The sequence below is a fragment of the Prionailurus viverrinus genome, chromosome C1, assembly GCF_022837055.1.
Source record: "Prionailurus viverrinus isolate Anna chromosome C1, UM_Priviv_1.0, whole genome shotgun sequence".
Lineage (NCBI taxonomy): Eukaryota > Metazoa > Chordata > Mammalia > Carnivora > Felidae > Prionailurus > Prionailurus viverrinus.
This window is the reverse complement of record NC_062568.1, coordinates 62,284,493-62,302,184: the sequence shown is the minus strand read 5'-3', so window position 1 is coordinate 62,302,184 and position 17,692 is coordinate 62,284,493. Positions and strand designations below refer to the sequence as shown.

General features: G+C 36.6%; 1 protein-coding gene across 1 annotated transcript in view; it reads left to right on the top strand.

Annotated features, from left to right (window-relative positions):
- CSRNP3 (cysteine and serine rich nuclear protein 3) overlaps positions 1 to 17,692 on the top strand; it is a 185,649-nt gene that overhangs the window by 105,456 nt on the left and 62,501 nt on the right. The window contains exon 3 of the mRNA XM_047873097.1: positions 4,053 to 4,223. Within this exon, the coding sequence (XP_047729053.1) occupies positions 4,053 to 4,223 (171 nt within the window). The remainder of the gene's footprint in view (positions 1 to 4,052; positions 4,224 to 17,692) is intronic.

Genomic DNA, 17,692 nt, shown 5'->3' with positions numbered 1-17,692 from the left:
TCAAAAATGCCAGATATTTTGTTAGTGAGGAAAGAGAGAGTGGTGAATGAGATGAACTTGATTTCTGCTTCATGGAGCTTTCAGTCTCGCAGAGAAAACAGACACTGATAAGTAATTAAAGTATAGAAATGGAAGGGTTCTATGCATTCATCAACAAATATTTATTGAGCATCTATAATATATAAGACACTGTTCTAAACCATTGGCACTCAGTAAAGAAAACAAAGATCCTTGCCCTTGTATCTTGTAGCAGGGGATGAAAGCGATAGATAATAAACATCGAAATATATAAATAAATAACATGGATTTAGAAGATGGTAATTGCTATGGGAAAAGAATTAAAAAGGGGATCAGAAGGAACAATATATCAAAAGGCCTGGAAGCCAGAGAGAAATGGCAGGTTGGAGAAACTGAAAGATTATTAGAGCTAAAATACTGGCAACAAGGCAATGGCTCAAAATGAAGATGAAGAGGTTAGGTAAAGTAGATTGTTAAGGACTTTATAAGCCATTTTGAGGATTTTGAACTCATCCTAAGGCAATCCAAAGCCACTTAAGAGTTTTAAGCTATAGACTCACATGATCAGATTTGCATTTTAGATTTATCATTCTGCCTGCAACCTGGAAAACACATCTAAAGCAAACAGTAGTGGATGAGAGAGAGTAATTAGGAGGCTCTTGTCCTAGTCCAAATGAGAAATGGTGATGCTCTTGACTAGCATATGTTTCATGAATTGGAAAACAGTAGCTGTGTTAAAATGGCTGTTATTGAGGCTTAGATTTTCAGCTTCTCACATTTAGAACAGATTAATGCCTGTCCAGATTTATCTTCTGTTCCCTGGGCTTTGATGCTATATAAAGCCAATTTGAAATGTTGACCACTTTTTCATTGGCTTCACATCCATGAAGTTTAATTATGCCTCATCTTTAGAAACAAAAATATGATAAGTGGATATTTAAGGAACTGTGGCAGCCGTAAGACAGGCATTCGTTGTACTCCCTATAGCATCTGTACCTAACTAGCCACATATTGTCCTCAAATTCTGAATCAATACAGGACACAAGCAAACCAGGTATATACAACTTCTCTATTAACAGGGCCTTCCCTCTAAATTCTCATATTCTTCTCTTCCCCAGTGAGATAGTGTAGACGATGTAGAAGAAAACCACATGATCTTTTTACCACTCCACTGTTGGGTTTAAATGAAGGGTTACATTCCTTTAAGCGATGGGTCATTTGGCCTCATGATTTGTCATGACCTCTTATTACACTCACATAATATTTTTTAAAGGCAGTGCAACTAGACAAGTATTATGCTTGTTTGCTGCACAAGCAATCAGCACTTAACCAGTATCATATGTATATGCTAAGGTTAAGCACTTCTGTAATAATTTGAATTTTTTTAAGTTTATTTCTTTATTTTGTGAGAGACAGGTGGGTGAGAGGCAGAGAGAGAGAGAGAATCTCAAGCAGGCTCCGCAATGCCAGCACAGAGCCTGAAGTTGGCCTCGAACTCATGACCTAGGGATTGTGACCTCAGCTAAAATCAAGAGCCGGACACTTAACTGACTGAGCCATCCAGGTGCCCCTGTAATTATTTGAATTTTTAATTTCTAGCTTATATACTAACCCCAACCTAAAGCGTCAGTTCCTTCTTTCCTTTGAGCTGGGTCTAGCTCAGGTTCTTTCAGCCTTAAAGATGTAGACAGAAATTGTATCTAACCTTCAACTCCATTGCTTGCCAGTCCCAAAATACAATAACAAAAAGAAAAAGAGACTTTTCAATTTCCTTGTCATCCCTCCAAAAAGTTCCCCTCTTATTCTTGAGGAAGCAAACAAGGAAGAGTACCAAGTACCACTTTACCATATTGAAACATTGTTGTCTGTGGTGCAATTGAATGTCTTCGGTTCTTGAGAAATCTGCCTTTCCTAAGGAAGTTGGGAACAGAGGGAACTTACGGATATGGTTTGTAACTGTTCCCATTGCACTATCTTATTATAAGAACGTACTTTTTAAACATGGGTTTCCATCTTATATTACTTTGTGTCTTGGAGGCTCTCCCTCATGAATTACTTTGCATCTTGTTTGAAGTGAACCATTTTAAAATTTATATCCTGTCCTACTTTTATTTCAAGAACTTTACTTAAAATATCTTTTGTTCTCTTGCCCTGCTCAGATCTGCAATATGCATGCACATTTTATGCATTTCACACTCTTTAAGATAGAGAAAATAATATGCTAATTTGAATAGTGGTAAAATCAGAGTCAGGATAGAGATTTTATTCTCAGAAGAGTGGACAGTGCAATATCTTCTTATGGCGTCTGTTCTCTCCATTGTTAATATAAGTCATGTAAAAGACGTGGTTTAGTAAAACAAGGCAGTAGAACATGAATTTGGGAGTACTCTCAGTTTGATGGAGCCGCATAGTGGGTGTTTGCTCCTTGAGGGCAGGGAACATGTTCTCCTCCCTTTTGTGTCACCCACTCCACCCAAGGAGTCAAGCATATACATACCAGTAACTCAACATGTACTCAGATGAATGGAAAATATTGAAATTAATGATAAATCCTTATGAGACATTTAATACTATATTTAATTTTACTAGAAAACACACAAAGATGGCCAAAGAAGAGATTTTGACTAGGTTTTAAGTACTGGGTTTTGTCACTCTCTAGGACTAGGAAGTGGACACCCCCAAGGAAGGGAGCTGCTGGAGAGCAGACTAGAAATTAGACAAGTGGTCCTCCGATATGAGTACACAGAGTGCCAGGCACTACCTCCTGGAAGTGTCTGATTCAGTAGATCTGAAGTGGGGCCAGTGGCCCTCCCCAGTGATGCTGATTCTGCTAATCCAAGTAACCCACTTTAAAAACTACAGAATTAGACTTTTCGAGAGAGCTGGCTCAGCTGAGGGGACCTGGGCCTGCTGCCTTGCTGTGTGATCTTCACAGAGAAGGGGTGACTTCAGAGATGTCTGAGGGCAGTATCTAGAATAGTTTCAAGGGTCTTGCTTTCTCTTGATCAACAGGACTGATGGCTTCACTCTGGCAGGAAAAGGAGATAACGGTTTCACGAACTCAAATGAGACTTAAAATTAGCTGACGTAAATGAGATAGAAGTTGGAATGCATGAAATCAACTTAGTAATACTTTTAGCTAAGTTAACCTAATTTAGCAATGGAAGACCATGTACATACATATCTAAGCTAATTTATATATAGGTTATTCCCCGAAATATCCTTACACTGCAAGGAAAGTTTATGCTCTTTAGCTGACTGTGCATATGTCAAGGTAAATGGGGAAGGTGGAGAAAGGGCAGCCCAAGGAGAGAGGAAAGCCCATTCATCCTAGAGAAAGCATTTAGGAGAAACTACCCCCACCTTTCCCCCTGCCCACTAAAGGCTGTTTCCCAGGTAAATAGCCTTAGGAAGTTTCTGAAACAGTGGAAACAGCTTTGGTAACCAGGTATCATGGGAACACATTTCATCTAATTGCAGTATTGAAATGGAAACTACCTAAAATTTAGAACCGATTTCATATGCTTTGTTGTGTTCAGCTAATTAGGCTCTTGCATTTTAAAACTTGAGTATGAGGTTTTTACATACTTATCTGTGTTTCTTCTGGATGAATTTTATGTAAGGCAATAATCATTTAAGACTTTGGGGGATATTGACACTTTTTTCATTACAGGATTTCATGGACTCAGGTAGATTTTCTCAATTTGCCAACAAAAAGGAATAGAGAAATTATATTAAAATAAGCTGTGTCTTTAAAAAATGATACATGTTGGTAACCAAATGGTCAATTGCTCGTATTTAATTTTAATTTTAATTTTTGTTAATTTGAATTTGTTGATTCAATTTTGTTAATTTTAATTTTAATTTTTGTTAATTTGAAAATATTAAAAAAAAAACTGCTTAGTGATCCTTTCAAGGAAAGACTCAGCTCATGTATAAAAAAAAAAAAACACATAAAAATGACTCTGGAGACCTTGGCTACACATCTAGCGGTCAAATATTTCAATGCTTCATTGCTCCTGTTCCTGTTACAGGTACATGTGACAGCGCTGCAGCTATGAGTGGAATTTTAAAGAGGAAGTTTGAAGAAGTTGACGGCTCTTCACCCTGCTCCTCTGTGCGGGAATCAGATGATGAAGTTTCCAGCAGCGAGAGTGCTGACAGTGGGGACAGTGTCAATCCATCCACTTCTAATCATTTTCCCCGTGAGTACGGAAACCATACCTGAAGCTAATTGTCTGGCTCTGCAGTGAAAATAATTGTATCATCTTGGTCATTGTTTTGAACCTTTATTACTAGTTTTGTTTTGTCCTTGTAATTGATTTAAAAGCAAAACATGATTGAGTAAAAAAAGAAGCATTTTTGAAGTATCAGTAGATTCTTTTATTTGGATTGCTTTTGGGAGTGGATTATTTTGATAGTGTTAACCAACTGATTCAATGAAAAAATGGTATTTTTTTCAATTTTTTAAATGTTTGTTTATTTTTGAGAGAGAATGAGAGAGGGAGAGAGCAGGGGTGGGGCAGAGAGAGGGAGGCAGAGGATCTGCGCTGACAGTGCAGAGCCCAATGTGGGACTCAAACCCACGAACCCTGAGATCGTGACCTGAGCCGAGGACAGCCGCCTAACAGAGCCACCCAGGCGCCCGCAAAATTGTATTTCATTATTATTAATTTTAAAAGGGAGCACCCTACTGAGAAGATTTGGGGAAAGACAAGTCCAGACACAGAAATTTATCCTCCCAAAGCTGAAATGATATTCTGGGGCGGGAAAAAATAGATGTATTTGGGAGTGGGAAATCTAAGTTATAATGAGAAAGAACGTGCCACCCTGCAATAAGAGACAAGAAGGGTACAAAACTCTCCCAAGTATGTAAGTGCATGCGGTTTATACTTCTTTCTACTCATTCCTTTATTCTTTATCCCCAAGAATAATATTTAAAGCCCACAAAGAAAAAATAGAGATGTATGCCTTCTCATTGATTCCTCTTTCTGTCACACTGTGTGTTAGCCAAAGCAGGCTTCAGGTTCTGAGCTGTCAGCACAGAGCCCCCCCATGCGGGGCTTGAACTCACGAGCTATGAGATCACGACCTGAGCCGAAATTAGACACTTAACCGACAGAGACACTCAGGCTCAGAGCCCCCAGAAAATTCTTAATACAATCTGCAAGCTAAAAAAAACTGGCTAGTAATACCTAAATGATCTTCTTAAAGTTATTTTCCAACAGGAAGATTTTACTATATCATGATACCATGAGAGATAACTAGTCTTAGTTTTTCCATTTTTCAGTTAAGTGGCTGATTTTATTAATATGCAATCCTATAACATGGAATATAATTTGGAAATGTGAAAACCCAGAAAACCAAAAGAATAAACAATAATTTTAAAGGGAATAAAGATCTCAATAAAACTGTTGAGCATGAAACAAACTAAAATCAAAAGCATTCCTTTAAACAAGCAAAGCTAATAGAAAATATAAAGAAAGGGCAATTATAATTATCACAACAAAAAAATCATAAAGTATTCAGGGACAAGGTAATTGTGTAATATAAATAATCTACAAATACATTTATATATGTCATGATGATATGAAATGAGCTTGTGTTTTTGATTTAAAAGAAGATACATGTGTACGTATTAGGTCTTAGTATTAACAGTGGTAATAACATCATTATCATCATCCAGTAGAGTTTTGTGAAGATCAACAGAACAAGTGAGATAATACACATGAAAGAACTTTGTAAAATCTTATTACTAAACACATTTTATATTGAAAATTATGATCATAGCTAATATTTATAGGGTATATAAATGCTTTAATAGCTTTGGAGCTATACAGCTCCAATGTAGGGATATACATTATCCCTACTCTTTCCATCCATTCTAGAAGTACCACTACCTTCAGTTTATAGAGGAAATATGTAAGGCTCAGAGAGGCTAAACATCTTGCCCAAGGTCACACAGGATTTGATCTTAGATATATATGTGTGTATGTGTGTACCTCACTCCATAGTCTTCATTTTTTCCATTATCTCATACTGCCCTTTAATTATATAGTATTGGACATATCTTTAAAATATTGTTTATTGTGGGGCGCTTGGGTGGCTCAGTTGTTTGAGCATCTGACTCTTGACATCGGGACATTGGCTCAGGTCATGATCCCAGGGTTGTGGGATCGAACCCTAAGTCAAGCTCCACGCTGAGCATGAAGACTGCTTGAGATTCTCTCTCTCTCTTTTTCCCTTTGCCCTGCTCCCCTGCTTGCATGCACTGTCTTTCTATAAAATAAAGAATAAAAAATAAATGTTGTTTATTTTGAGTTAGTAAAGAGGTAGGTTATGTTTCCAGATATAAAGATAAATAAAGTTATTAAAGCTTTCCATATTAATTTATAAATATTAGTATAGTCTCAAAAGCCTCAATTGGATTTTCTTAGAAGGTGATAGAATGATAAAAATCTATTTGGGAAAATAAGCTAATGAGAATAAAGGTATATTTTTAAAAAGACAGTATAAATGTTGAAAAGCCATTCCAGATATCAAATCATAGTAGAAAATTATTAATTTAACTTTTTTGATAGTGTGCTAGATCTAGGAAAGTATAGAAAGTCTCAGCATGTTATATATAAGAGTTTAATGTGTAAGAATACAGTTTTACAGGGGTGCCTGGGTGACTCAGTCAATTGAGTGTCCAACTCTTGATTTTGGCTCAGGTCATGATCTCTCACTGTGAGATTGAGACCCACGTCAGGTTCTATGCAGACAACACAGAGCCTGCTTGGGATTCTCCCTCTCCCTCTCTCTCTCTCCCTCCCCCACATCTCAAAAGTATATGCTCTGTCTCTCTCAAAATAAGTAAAAACATTAAAAAAAAAAAAGAATAGAGCCTTATAGAGCAATGGGAAAGGGAAGAAGTATGTAATAAATGGTGATGGTGTTAGAGTTTGAAATAGAAGTAATTTAGATACACATCTCACAACACATGCCAAAATACATTCCAGGTGGATTAAATAGATAAAAAAAAAATCAAATTTTGGGGATATTGTTTATTTGTCAGACATGGGATCATTACCCAAGTTTTGAAGTAACAAAAAAAGTCACATTGCAAAATACTGATATTAAATATATTATTTATTATATTTAATTAAAAAAACACATATGAATCTTTTAGATAACCTCCAGAGGCAATCCACACAATAGGAAATATGATTAGCAAAATTTTAAAGCATGTAACAATAGTAATAATAATGCAGATTAAAATAATACTAATGAGATTCTGTTAGTATGAAATCACAGAAATTTTATCTCCATGAGATTAGCACTCCTCTCCAGTAAAAACTGCTGATACCTAAGTGCTGGTGAAAGTCACTGTATAAATCATAGGTACATACATTGCTACTGATGGTAGTGAAATAAATTTATTTATTTATTTATTTATTTATTTATTTATTTTAATATATGAAATTTATTGTCAAATTGGTTTCCATACAATACCCAGTGCTCATCCCAAAAGATGCCCTCTTCAATACCCATCACCTCCCCTTCCCTCCCGCCCACCCCCCATCAACCCTCAGTTTGTTCTAAGTTTTTAAGAGTCTCTTATGCTTTGGCTCTCTCCCACTCTAACCTCTTTGTTTTTTGGGGTTTTTTTCCCTTCCCCTCCCCGATGGGTTTCTGTTAAGTTTCTCAGGATCCACATAAGAGTGAAAGCATATGGTATCTGTCTTTCTCTGTATGGCTTATTTCACTTAGCATCACACTCTCCAGTTCCATCCACGTTGCTACAAAGGGCCATATTTCGTTCTTTCTCATTGCCATGTAGTACTCCATTGTGTATATAAACCACAATTTCTTTATCCATTCATCAGTTGATGGACATTTAGGCTCTTTCCATAATTTGGCTATTGTTGAAAGTGCTGCTATAAACATTGGGATACAAGTGCCCCTATGCATCTGTGCTCCTGTATCCCTTGGGTAAATTCCTAGCAGTGCTGTTCCTGGGTCATAGGGTAGGTCTATTTTTAATTTTTTGAGGAACCTCCACACTGTTTTCCAGAGTGGCTGCACCAGTTTGCATTCCCACCAACAGTGCAAGAGGGTTCCCGTTTCTCCACATCCTCTCCAGCATCTATAGTCTCCTGATTTGTTCATTTTGGCCTCTCTGACTGGCGTGAGGTGATATCTGAGTGTGGTTTTGATTTGTATTTCCTTGATGAGGAGTGATGTTGAGCATCTTTTCATGTGCCTGTTGGCCATCTGGTTGTCTGCCTTAGAGAAGTGTCTATTCATGTTTTCTGCCCATTTTCTTCACTGGGTTATTTGTTTTTTGGGTGTGGAGTTTGGTGAGCTCTTTATAGATTTTGGATACCAGCCCTTTGTCCGATATATCATTTGCAAATATCTTTTCCCATTCCGTTGGTTGCCTTTTAGTTTTGTTGATTGTTTCCTTTGCTGTGCAGAAGCTTTTTATCTTGATGGTAGTGAAATTTAGAAAGCACTTGGGAAATATAAGAGCCATAATAATATTCATATCTATGAGTCTGTACTTCAGATAATTTACCTGAAGGGAGAAACATCAAAAATGAGGGGAAAACTACATCAATGAAAATGTTGGTGGTTAGTGGTAGTATCGAAAAATGGGAGTAGGAGGTGGGGAAGAGAAAAGTAACATGTCTAAGAGCAGGGAAATGATCCATTAAATTATGATGACTTACACAATTATTTTCATAATAGTTGTGAAGATCTTCTGACAGTATATAAAATGCTCATGAGATAAAATTAAGAAAAACATGGGTGCCTGAGTGGCTCAGTCTGTTAAGCATCTGACTTCAGCTCAGGTCATGATCTCACAGTTCGTGAGTAAGCCCCACATCGGGTGAGCTCGAGCCTTGCTTCGGGTGAGCCCCATTTCTCTCTGTCTCTCTCTGCCTCTCGTGGGATTCTCTCTCTCTCTCTCCCTCTCTCTCTCTCTCTCTCTCTCTCTGCTCCTAGCTCACTTGAACCCTCTCTCAAGAAAGAAAGAGAGAAAGAAAGAAACCAGAACACAAAATTTTACTTCTGTTGTCATAAAGGCAAGAAATGGTATGGCACCTTAGCACTGAAAATGATTTGATTTTTTGAGGTATTAAAAAGATGAATGAATTTTCGTATTTATTAATTTTCATTTCTGTTGATATTTTATGTCTCCCTCAACCAATAAATCTTAAACTTAACCTAAAATGATGACTGTCATTCAAATTGTATTTATGTATGTGGACAGCAGATTGATTGAAATGGCGTGATCCGCTAAATCATCCAGTTTCTTCGCTAACTTGTAAAGGCTTTAATAAGTTATGTGTAATCAAAGTGATTTTTCTATTGAAGAAAATAGACATGTTTTATGATGTCCAAAAACTTATCAAAATGTTTCAGCTCATTGTTTATTATCTGTGGTGGCTGGCAATGTGTTTGTTTACTAAATTGCTGATTTAACTGTATTAAATGAAACCTGGCAGAGATTTTTCACAATTTTTAGAAATTTAATTGATTTAATTAAAAAATGCCCTTGTCATTTAGTAGTCTGCTTAGTTTACCATATTTTTATTATGGAGAGGGAGAAGAATAGGAGGAAAAGCAAAGAATCAAGAGATAAAAATTCTGCCTAGAATATTTACTGTATGAAAGACTTGGGCATATTAACTAATGTGAAAGGGGTAGTTAAAAGGGTTTCTTGTTTCTAGAAATGTATTTCAGATTATTCACTAGTCCTAAAATTGATATGCAAATTTTTAAAATATGTTTTATTTCTTTTTTCATCTAGATTAAAATATGTACTTATCAGCAGTGGTCTTATCTGCATGTAAATCTGTGGATCTAAACTTTTAGGAATATTATTAGTGGTGAATCCTGTTTCTTTAATATACGTCTCTACTTTCAGAAAAAACCTGTCTTAGAGTAAAGAATGATTTTTGATGACTATCAAATTTGTGTGGCATTAGGAAACCAAATTTAGTTTCACATTGAGATTTTTTGTAATGTGGTTATTTAAATCTCACCATCATGAGCTCATCTTTCAAATTAAAAATATCCCATGTACTCAGTACTTTGCAGGGATTAACATATTGTGTAACAACATTTTGTTATCATTACAAATACAGGCATTGATAAGATTGGTATGTGTCAGCAGCTGTAGTAGTAAAAAATTCCATGCTATTCTAAGCTTTCTTAGATATTCAATTTGTAGCACATCACATTATACCAATAAAAGCTTCAAAATATAAATCAATAAGGAAATTAGGCCTCTTTTCATGGACTTCTGAGTTTTGCTAGGCAACTAGCATGCTTACCAGCGATCAACCAAGGTCACATCGTGTACTTCCCTTGAGATAGAAGCATCTGGATTCTGTATTGCTGTGGAACACTTTGTTTCATCAAATCCCTGTGGCTCCATAGCCAATCAGCCTGTACTTGAGCACTGTCGAAAGGAAAGCTGCAGAGAAGCTAGAGAGGAATGATTTTTTTCCTGCCCTTTCAAGGTTCTTGGCACTTCACACGGGTAATGAGAAGCTATGTGATGAAACATCCTCCCGAAAGGAACACATTATTTTTCCCGAAACAGTGTTTCTACAAATACATGTACAGTATTTAGGAAGTGAAAATATCAAGAGGTAAAAGGATAGATCTTCTAAGCTACTTATGAAAGCAGGTAGTAGACGTTTTACATAGGGTTGCGATTTTCTCATTTAAAAAACACTTTCACATTCTTGAGTTCATTTCTATCCAAGAATTGTTGTCTGATTAGAAGCTATTATTGTAACTATATTCTAAAAGTAGAAATCACCATTCAGAGATGTATTCCTAATTTACCCAAGGGCTGAGATTATAATCTGTTTCCCTCCCTCCCTCCCTCTTTCTTTTCTTACTTTTCTCCCTTTTCTCTCTGAATACACAGGACATACATATGCTACCATGTGCACCCAAGTCAGCCTGTTTCTCCAGTGTCTCTTCCCTCCCACTGACTGCACATTTCTTAAAGAGGTTTGAGATGAAGAATCCACAGACAACAGATTTTGACATGAAACTTTGTACTAGAAGTAACCTATTCTCTTAACCTAGCAGTTAAAATGCATTGAAAATTTAGTCTCAGTTTCAACAAATAGAGTATATCTTATGTTACAGGCTCTGAGTTAAGTGCTTTCAGACGTGACAAAATAATAGACTACAAGTACTAAGTACAACTTACGATACAGGAGCAGATCATGTCTATCCAGCACTGTGGTTTACTTTGAGAACTTACTATCCCATAGATAAATGTAGCAATCTATCCCTGAATCTTTGATTTTTCAAACAATAGAGGAGTGTTCAGGCAGAAACCTAACACAGGTGTATCAAGGGAAGTCTTTGATTAAGCAGGAGGTAGGGTCACGTGACCCTCAAAATCTCCTGTCTACTCTGTGATAATATGATTCGAAGAACAAGGGTCAAAATAGCATCTTAAGTTAGAGCTGAGACCAAGTAAGAAAAAATAAGCAGCATAGGTCAAGACACCTCTGCAAAGCTACTGTTAAAATAAGAGATCTCCAGACCCTCTGCATCCCCTTATGTTGAAGAAGAACCTTTTAGCATGGCCTTGGAAGATCAGACCTGGAACCAGTTGCAGATGTGCTTATACGAGGTCAGTGTCCCCATCCAAACACCAGACATAGAGCAGTTGAATCTGTAGGTATTTAGTTGGTTGGGGATATGAAAGTTAAGTAGTTGGGAGAATTTGGAGTGTAGGAAGATAGATATGAGTTAGTGGTCCATTTAGAAAATACTCATAGGAATGCACTGTAAAGTTCAATTCCAATACAGTGGAGTTGTTTTCAGATCATTTCATCTGAGAGATCTGAGAGATCCAGTATGATGAATCAGAGATAGTTAACCATTGCTGCCTCCTCTGGCATTTAGATAGTCCTTCAGGCTGAAATGTCTTCTCTGCCTCCCAATCTCTATGAAGTTCTGTACCTGCTTTAATGTTCACATCAAATACTTCTTTCTCTGTGAAAACGTTACCACGTCTCTCATTTTACCCTGCTCTTTACTAAGTCTTTTGGTGCTTCACCAACATTCAAAACTTTGGCAGTGGTTTTCTATCCAACCATTAGCCTCATATTTCCTTGACCACCTCTATTCTGAAGTCTTTATTTCTATTCTATTTATGTCCTTTACCTCCATTTCAGTCAGCTGTTTACGTCCACAGCCTCATCCAGAATATTGTTACAAATTAGAACAGCTCTACCACCAATCAAATTTCAGTGTTCCACACTCAGACCACAACCCCTTTTCCTTCCATGTCCTTCCTCCCCAACTCCTTTTTTTTTTTTTTACCTCATCCTCTTGTTTTCCCCAATAAAGCACCCACCTCTTGTTTTTACATATCTTTCTACCCTTTACCATTTACTTCATTATTTGGTTGTTTTTTGTTTTGTTTTGTTTTGTTTTGTTTTTTTAATTTGGAGGCCAGGACTTTTAACCATTTTCCTCCCATATTCTTCACTCCATATTTCCTTTTTATTCAAATACGTGAAAACTTATTTATTTATTTATTTTTAAAAATTTTAAGTGTTTATTTATGAGAGAGAGAGACAGAGTGAGAGCAGGGGAGAGGCAGAGAGAGAGAGAGAGAGAGAGAGAGAGGTAAACACAGAACCTGAAGCAGGCTCCAGGCTCTGAGCTGTCATTACAGAACCCGACACGGGGTTCAAACCCAGAAACTTCAAGATCATGAACTGAGCTGAAGCCGGAAGGTTAACTGACTGAGCCACCCAGGTGCCCCCAAATATGTAAAAACTTTAAAGAAGTTTTGAAGAAAATGACAAACACTGTGTTTTCCGATTCAGCTGCTCATTATTGCCCTACTACCATCCTGCTCAGTGCCCCTGGTCTTCTCTCCCATTTCACAGCACTGAGTGTGTCAGACTAAAGTCATGCCACCTTCTCCCTCATACACAGCAGCTCCTTCTTGTCATTGAGGACCCTGCCTCCATATATATCCTTCTCCCTTCAAGCGGGGCACTCAAAATGGGTTTGGAAGGAATGAGTGTAAGCTCATCAAAGTCAGGAACAGGTCTCTGTACGCCTAACTTCCAGTAAGCACTTAATAAATATTTAGATAAATGGATGAATGAATAGACACTTATTAAGCATGTACTCTTTGCTATTCATTGCACTAGTCCTAGGAGCCAGAAATATAAAAGTAAATGAGACATGATTCAGCTTCTGTAGAAACTCATAGTCTAATAACACTAAAGCATGTCTCCAACACTGACTGTATTCTGTCTTACATTGTAGTTATTTGTACACACACCTTATCTTTTCTGGAGATTTACAGAGCTGAAACGTGTGTTCTTCTTAGGACTTATACTGGTGCAGGTACAATTACTGTTACATACTTGATAAATGACAGTTAGCTTTGCAAAGCGTTGTCTTGTTTTAGTACAACTAAACCATACAAACAAAAAAAGAATGCATTTATTGTAGGACTTTATAAGGGCATGGACATCAGTGGAAATACAGACAGATTTACAAGCTAACTGTGTAATTTATGATTTTGATGGGTATCATTGTGATATATCAGGATTCTGATATAACAGTTATTATGTCCAAATACATCTAATGGCGAGCTGTGTTTTAAATAGGGCCCCACTGTAATTCTGTATTCCCAGCATGTACCTTTCTGGTTTCATTTGCTTATATATAGCTTTCCTAGGCAGAAACATCGCTGTTTAATTGGATGCTGTGCAGCTATTTATGCAGTAGCTGTACAGCACACTTGAGGGAATCCAAGTTGCTTTCACCTTCACCATCCTTTGAATCAACTAAGCAAAAAAGGGATTACCAAGTCAGACCACTAACATTATATAAATACAGTTCATTTAGTTTGGTTTGGTTTGCTTTAAATTCAGCATCAGGACCTCAGGTTTAGCCATAATAAATGGTACCATTAAGCGTAGCTCTTTATTCCAACGTATTGAGAATTCTGGTTTTGTTTCCTTATTTGCTTTTCCTAGCACAGTCATGTGTTCTATAAACGTGTCTCAAATCTGTCCACTTACCTCCATTTGTGTTGCCAGCCAAGGACATCCATCTTTCATCTCTCTCCTGGACCCCTGCAGGAGCCCTCCAGCTGTTTTCTGCCTCCTCTCTTGTTGGAGTCTCAGTCTTATCTCTGTGCAGGAGTATATTGGATCTCCACTTTCCTTAAATCCTTAAGTTGCTTTCAGATGTACTCATTACTATGGCCTCCAAAACCCTGTACAGCTCCATGATTGAGCCTTTGCCCTCCTCCCCAACCTCCCCTCTCCTTCTTCCCTCCATCTCAAAAAATTCAGCCACATCGATCTTGACTCAGTTTTCTTTTTTTAAGTTTTTATTTAAATTCCTGTTAGTTAACATGCAGTGTAATATTAGTGTCAGGTGTAACATAACAAACCTTTCTTGCCCTAAGATCATGTCTGGAACAGTCTGTGCATGATTGATTGACTCTTTAGATTTCAGGTTCAGCTTAAATGCCAGCGCTTTTCTGGAACTGTCCCTGATCACCCATCCAACATATGCAGGCCCAAAGTCCTCATCTCTTAGAGATGTATGTGGACATTTTACAGGAAAAATAATAGATATCTTGGAGTTACTTTCAAATAACGCAGCAAAAAGAGAAAGAGAGACAGAAAATGAGGCTGAAAAATATATATATTATTCTGTATTTTATAAAATTAAAAATTTACATAATGCATTTTAAAACTATTCAGCTTATCCTAAAACTTCTGTGGAAGGGTCAGGGCTAAAAAAATTTTGAAAAAGAATAAGGAAAAGGGAAGGCATGCTTACCATTACAGATTTCAATACTTCAAATGCTAAAATAGTTAAAACACATAAAATTAGCTCAGACAGATGACACATGGAATAAAAGAGAGCTTAGAAACAGACTCATATTTAATGGCAACTTGGTATGTGACAGAGGAGACTGAGTTGGAAAAGGAGGGACTGTTCTAATAATGACCTTTTAACAACTGGCCAGCCACATTAAAAAAGATAAAATTAGGTCCCTACCTCATACCATACATGAAAATTAATTCCCAGTGAACTAAGTATGTAAATGTAAAAAAAAAAAAACAAATCAGAACTATAAAACTTGAAGAAAAAAATATAGGAAAATATCTTTATGTCAGATATGATGCAAAAAAGACAAAGCATAAGAAAATACATTTGGGTACATTAAACTTGTTTATATGATCAAATACAGCATCAAGAAAGTGAAAAGATGAGCTGCATACTAGAAAAAATATTTGCAATTAATTAACTGACAAGAAAATAGTATTTGAATATAAAAAGAACTCTTACAAAAATAAAGAGCCAATGTAATAAAAAAGTTATAGAATATGAACAGATAATACACAGAGAAAAGGCTGATACAAATATGAACAGATGTTCAACTCTGTTAGTAAGTAGGGAAATTAAAATTGCAAAAAGACACCATTTCACATGTATCATATCATCAGACTGGCAAAATTTTAAATTTTAAAAAATATTTATTTATTTTTGAGACAGAGACAGTGTGAACAGGGGAGGGACAGAGAGAGAGGGAGACACAGAATCTGAAACAGGCTCCAGGCTCTGAGCTGTCAGCACGGAGCCCGATGCAGGGCTCAAACTCACGAACCGTAAGATCATGACCTGAGCCGAAATCAGATGCTTAACCGACTGAAACACCCAGGAGCCCCAGATTGGCAAAATTTTAAAGTTTGGCAACATCATGTATTGACAAACCTGTGCTGAAGCAGGAACCCTCATAATGCCACTGTGAGTGTCAGATGACTCAATTACCTAGAAAACCCAGTATTGAAAGTTAAAAGAAAGATTAACTGTGGGCCAGTATAGGATTGGATAACTGTAGTTTGCTCATATGATGATAAAATGGATAACAGATTGAACTGAATAGTCAAGTTTACATGTATGCACTGTTGAGTGAAATACACAAATTGCAAAGCTCTATATGATACACGTATGTAATCAAAACACATCGAACGACACTGTATTTTATTGAAGTAAAAATATACATAGGAAAGGATGATACATGACATTGTGAAGATACCTGTAGAGATGAAGAGTAGAAGAATGGGTGGTGGGGGCTTACTGTACTTTCTCACTTTGCTTATATTGTAAAAGTAACAAGCTGAAGTCAATATGGTAAAATATTAACATCCATTAAATATGGATAGTAAATACATATTATTTTTGGAAGGTTGAAGTATTTTATAATTTTTAGCAAGTTTTACATATTTTTCACTTGAGATAAAAGTCCCTGGATTACCCCACTATTCTCTTCCCCTTTATTTTCTTTCTCAGTACCCTTTTTTTTTTCCTCAGTATGTATCACAATTTGGATCTATTTTATAGTGGATTTGTATATACTTGTATGTTTTTGTATTTGTTTATATTTGGGAATCTGTTTTGTTTAACATTGTATTCCTGATAGAAAAAGGCAGAATGGGGGCACCTGAGTGGCTCAATTGGTTAAATGTCCAACTTCAGCTCAGGTCATGATCTCAGGGTTTGTGAGTTTGAACCCCACATCAGGCTTTGTGCCCGGAACCTAGAGCCTGCTTCGGATTTTGTGTCTCCCTCTCTCTCTGCCCCTCCCCCATTCATGTTCTGTGTCTCTCTTAAAAATAAATAAACATTAAAAAAAAAAAGGCAGAAGATCCCCTAGCACATTAAAAACTTCCAGGCCAAATTTGTTCATTAACTAGAACTAAATTTAATCTGTTCATGGAGATTCTTCATCTTGTCCACAATGATTGCCAAGTGATATTGCCAAATATTCTTCTGAAATCCTTTCATACACATTCAGTGCCCAAGTCCTAAAATGTAGGGAGCAGCATCTTCCCCAGATGTTGGGCTCTAGGATGCACAGTGATGTTTACAAAAATCACCATTGGAAACTGCTTCTTGTGCTTTTAAAATTCACTGTAAACTGTTGCAGGATATATAGTACATCCCACAAGACCTTTCTCCCCACTATGGTGTTAAGGTAGAATATTGTCTCTTTAGTTGATCATCAGTGAAGTAGTTGCTTGTGTTTGGGAGCCATTGTGAAAGAGAAATATTTAAGTTTGCTATGATTTCTTTTCCCTAGTACTTCAGTTGAATTTGTGAAAATGGGACTGCATTGCAAATTTCTCCAGTGTGTTTTAAGTGGAAAAGCCACAACCAAGGAGCTATAAGATCTTCAGTGTAGTTTTAGTTCTATTACAAGTAACTCTGACTGTGGTTTAACCATTTAACCTGTTTCTTCATTTGGAAAATGTGAGAATAGATTGATATTCAAAGTATGGTAATTTGCATAAATTCCATCCAAATATAACATGCTACTGGTAGTCCTCCTTGCTTGAGTTATTTATATTATATTTGAGGATATCTGTGTGTTTTCAGTGTTTATGCTTGTGTCCATTAGAATATATATATATATATGTATATATATATATATATATACACACACATACATGCACACACATATACACAATAGAATGTTCCATTTGGTGATTTTAGCTTGTAGTTTCCACATAAGGAAATGAAAGTCGTGAGTTATTTTAATTGGTTTTGTTTGGGGGTGTCTTGATTAAGTAGATAATATACTTAAAGTATAGTGCATTAA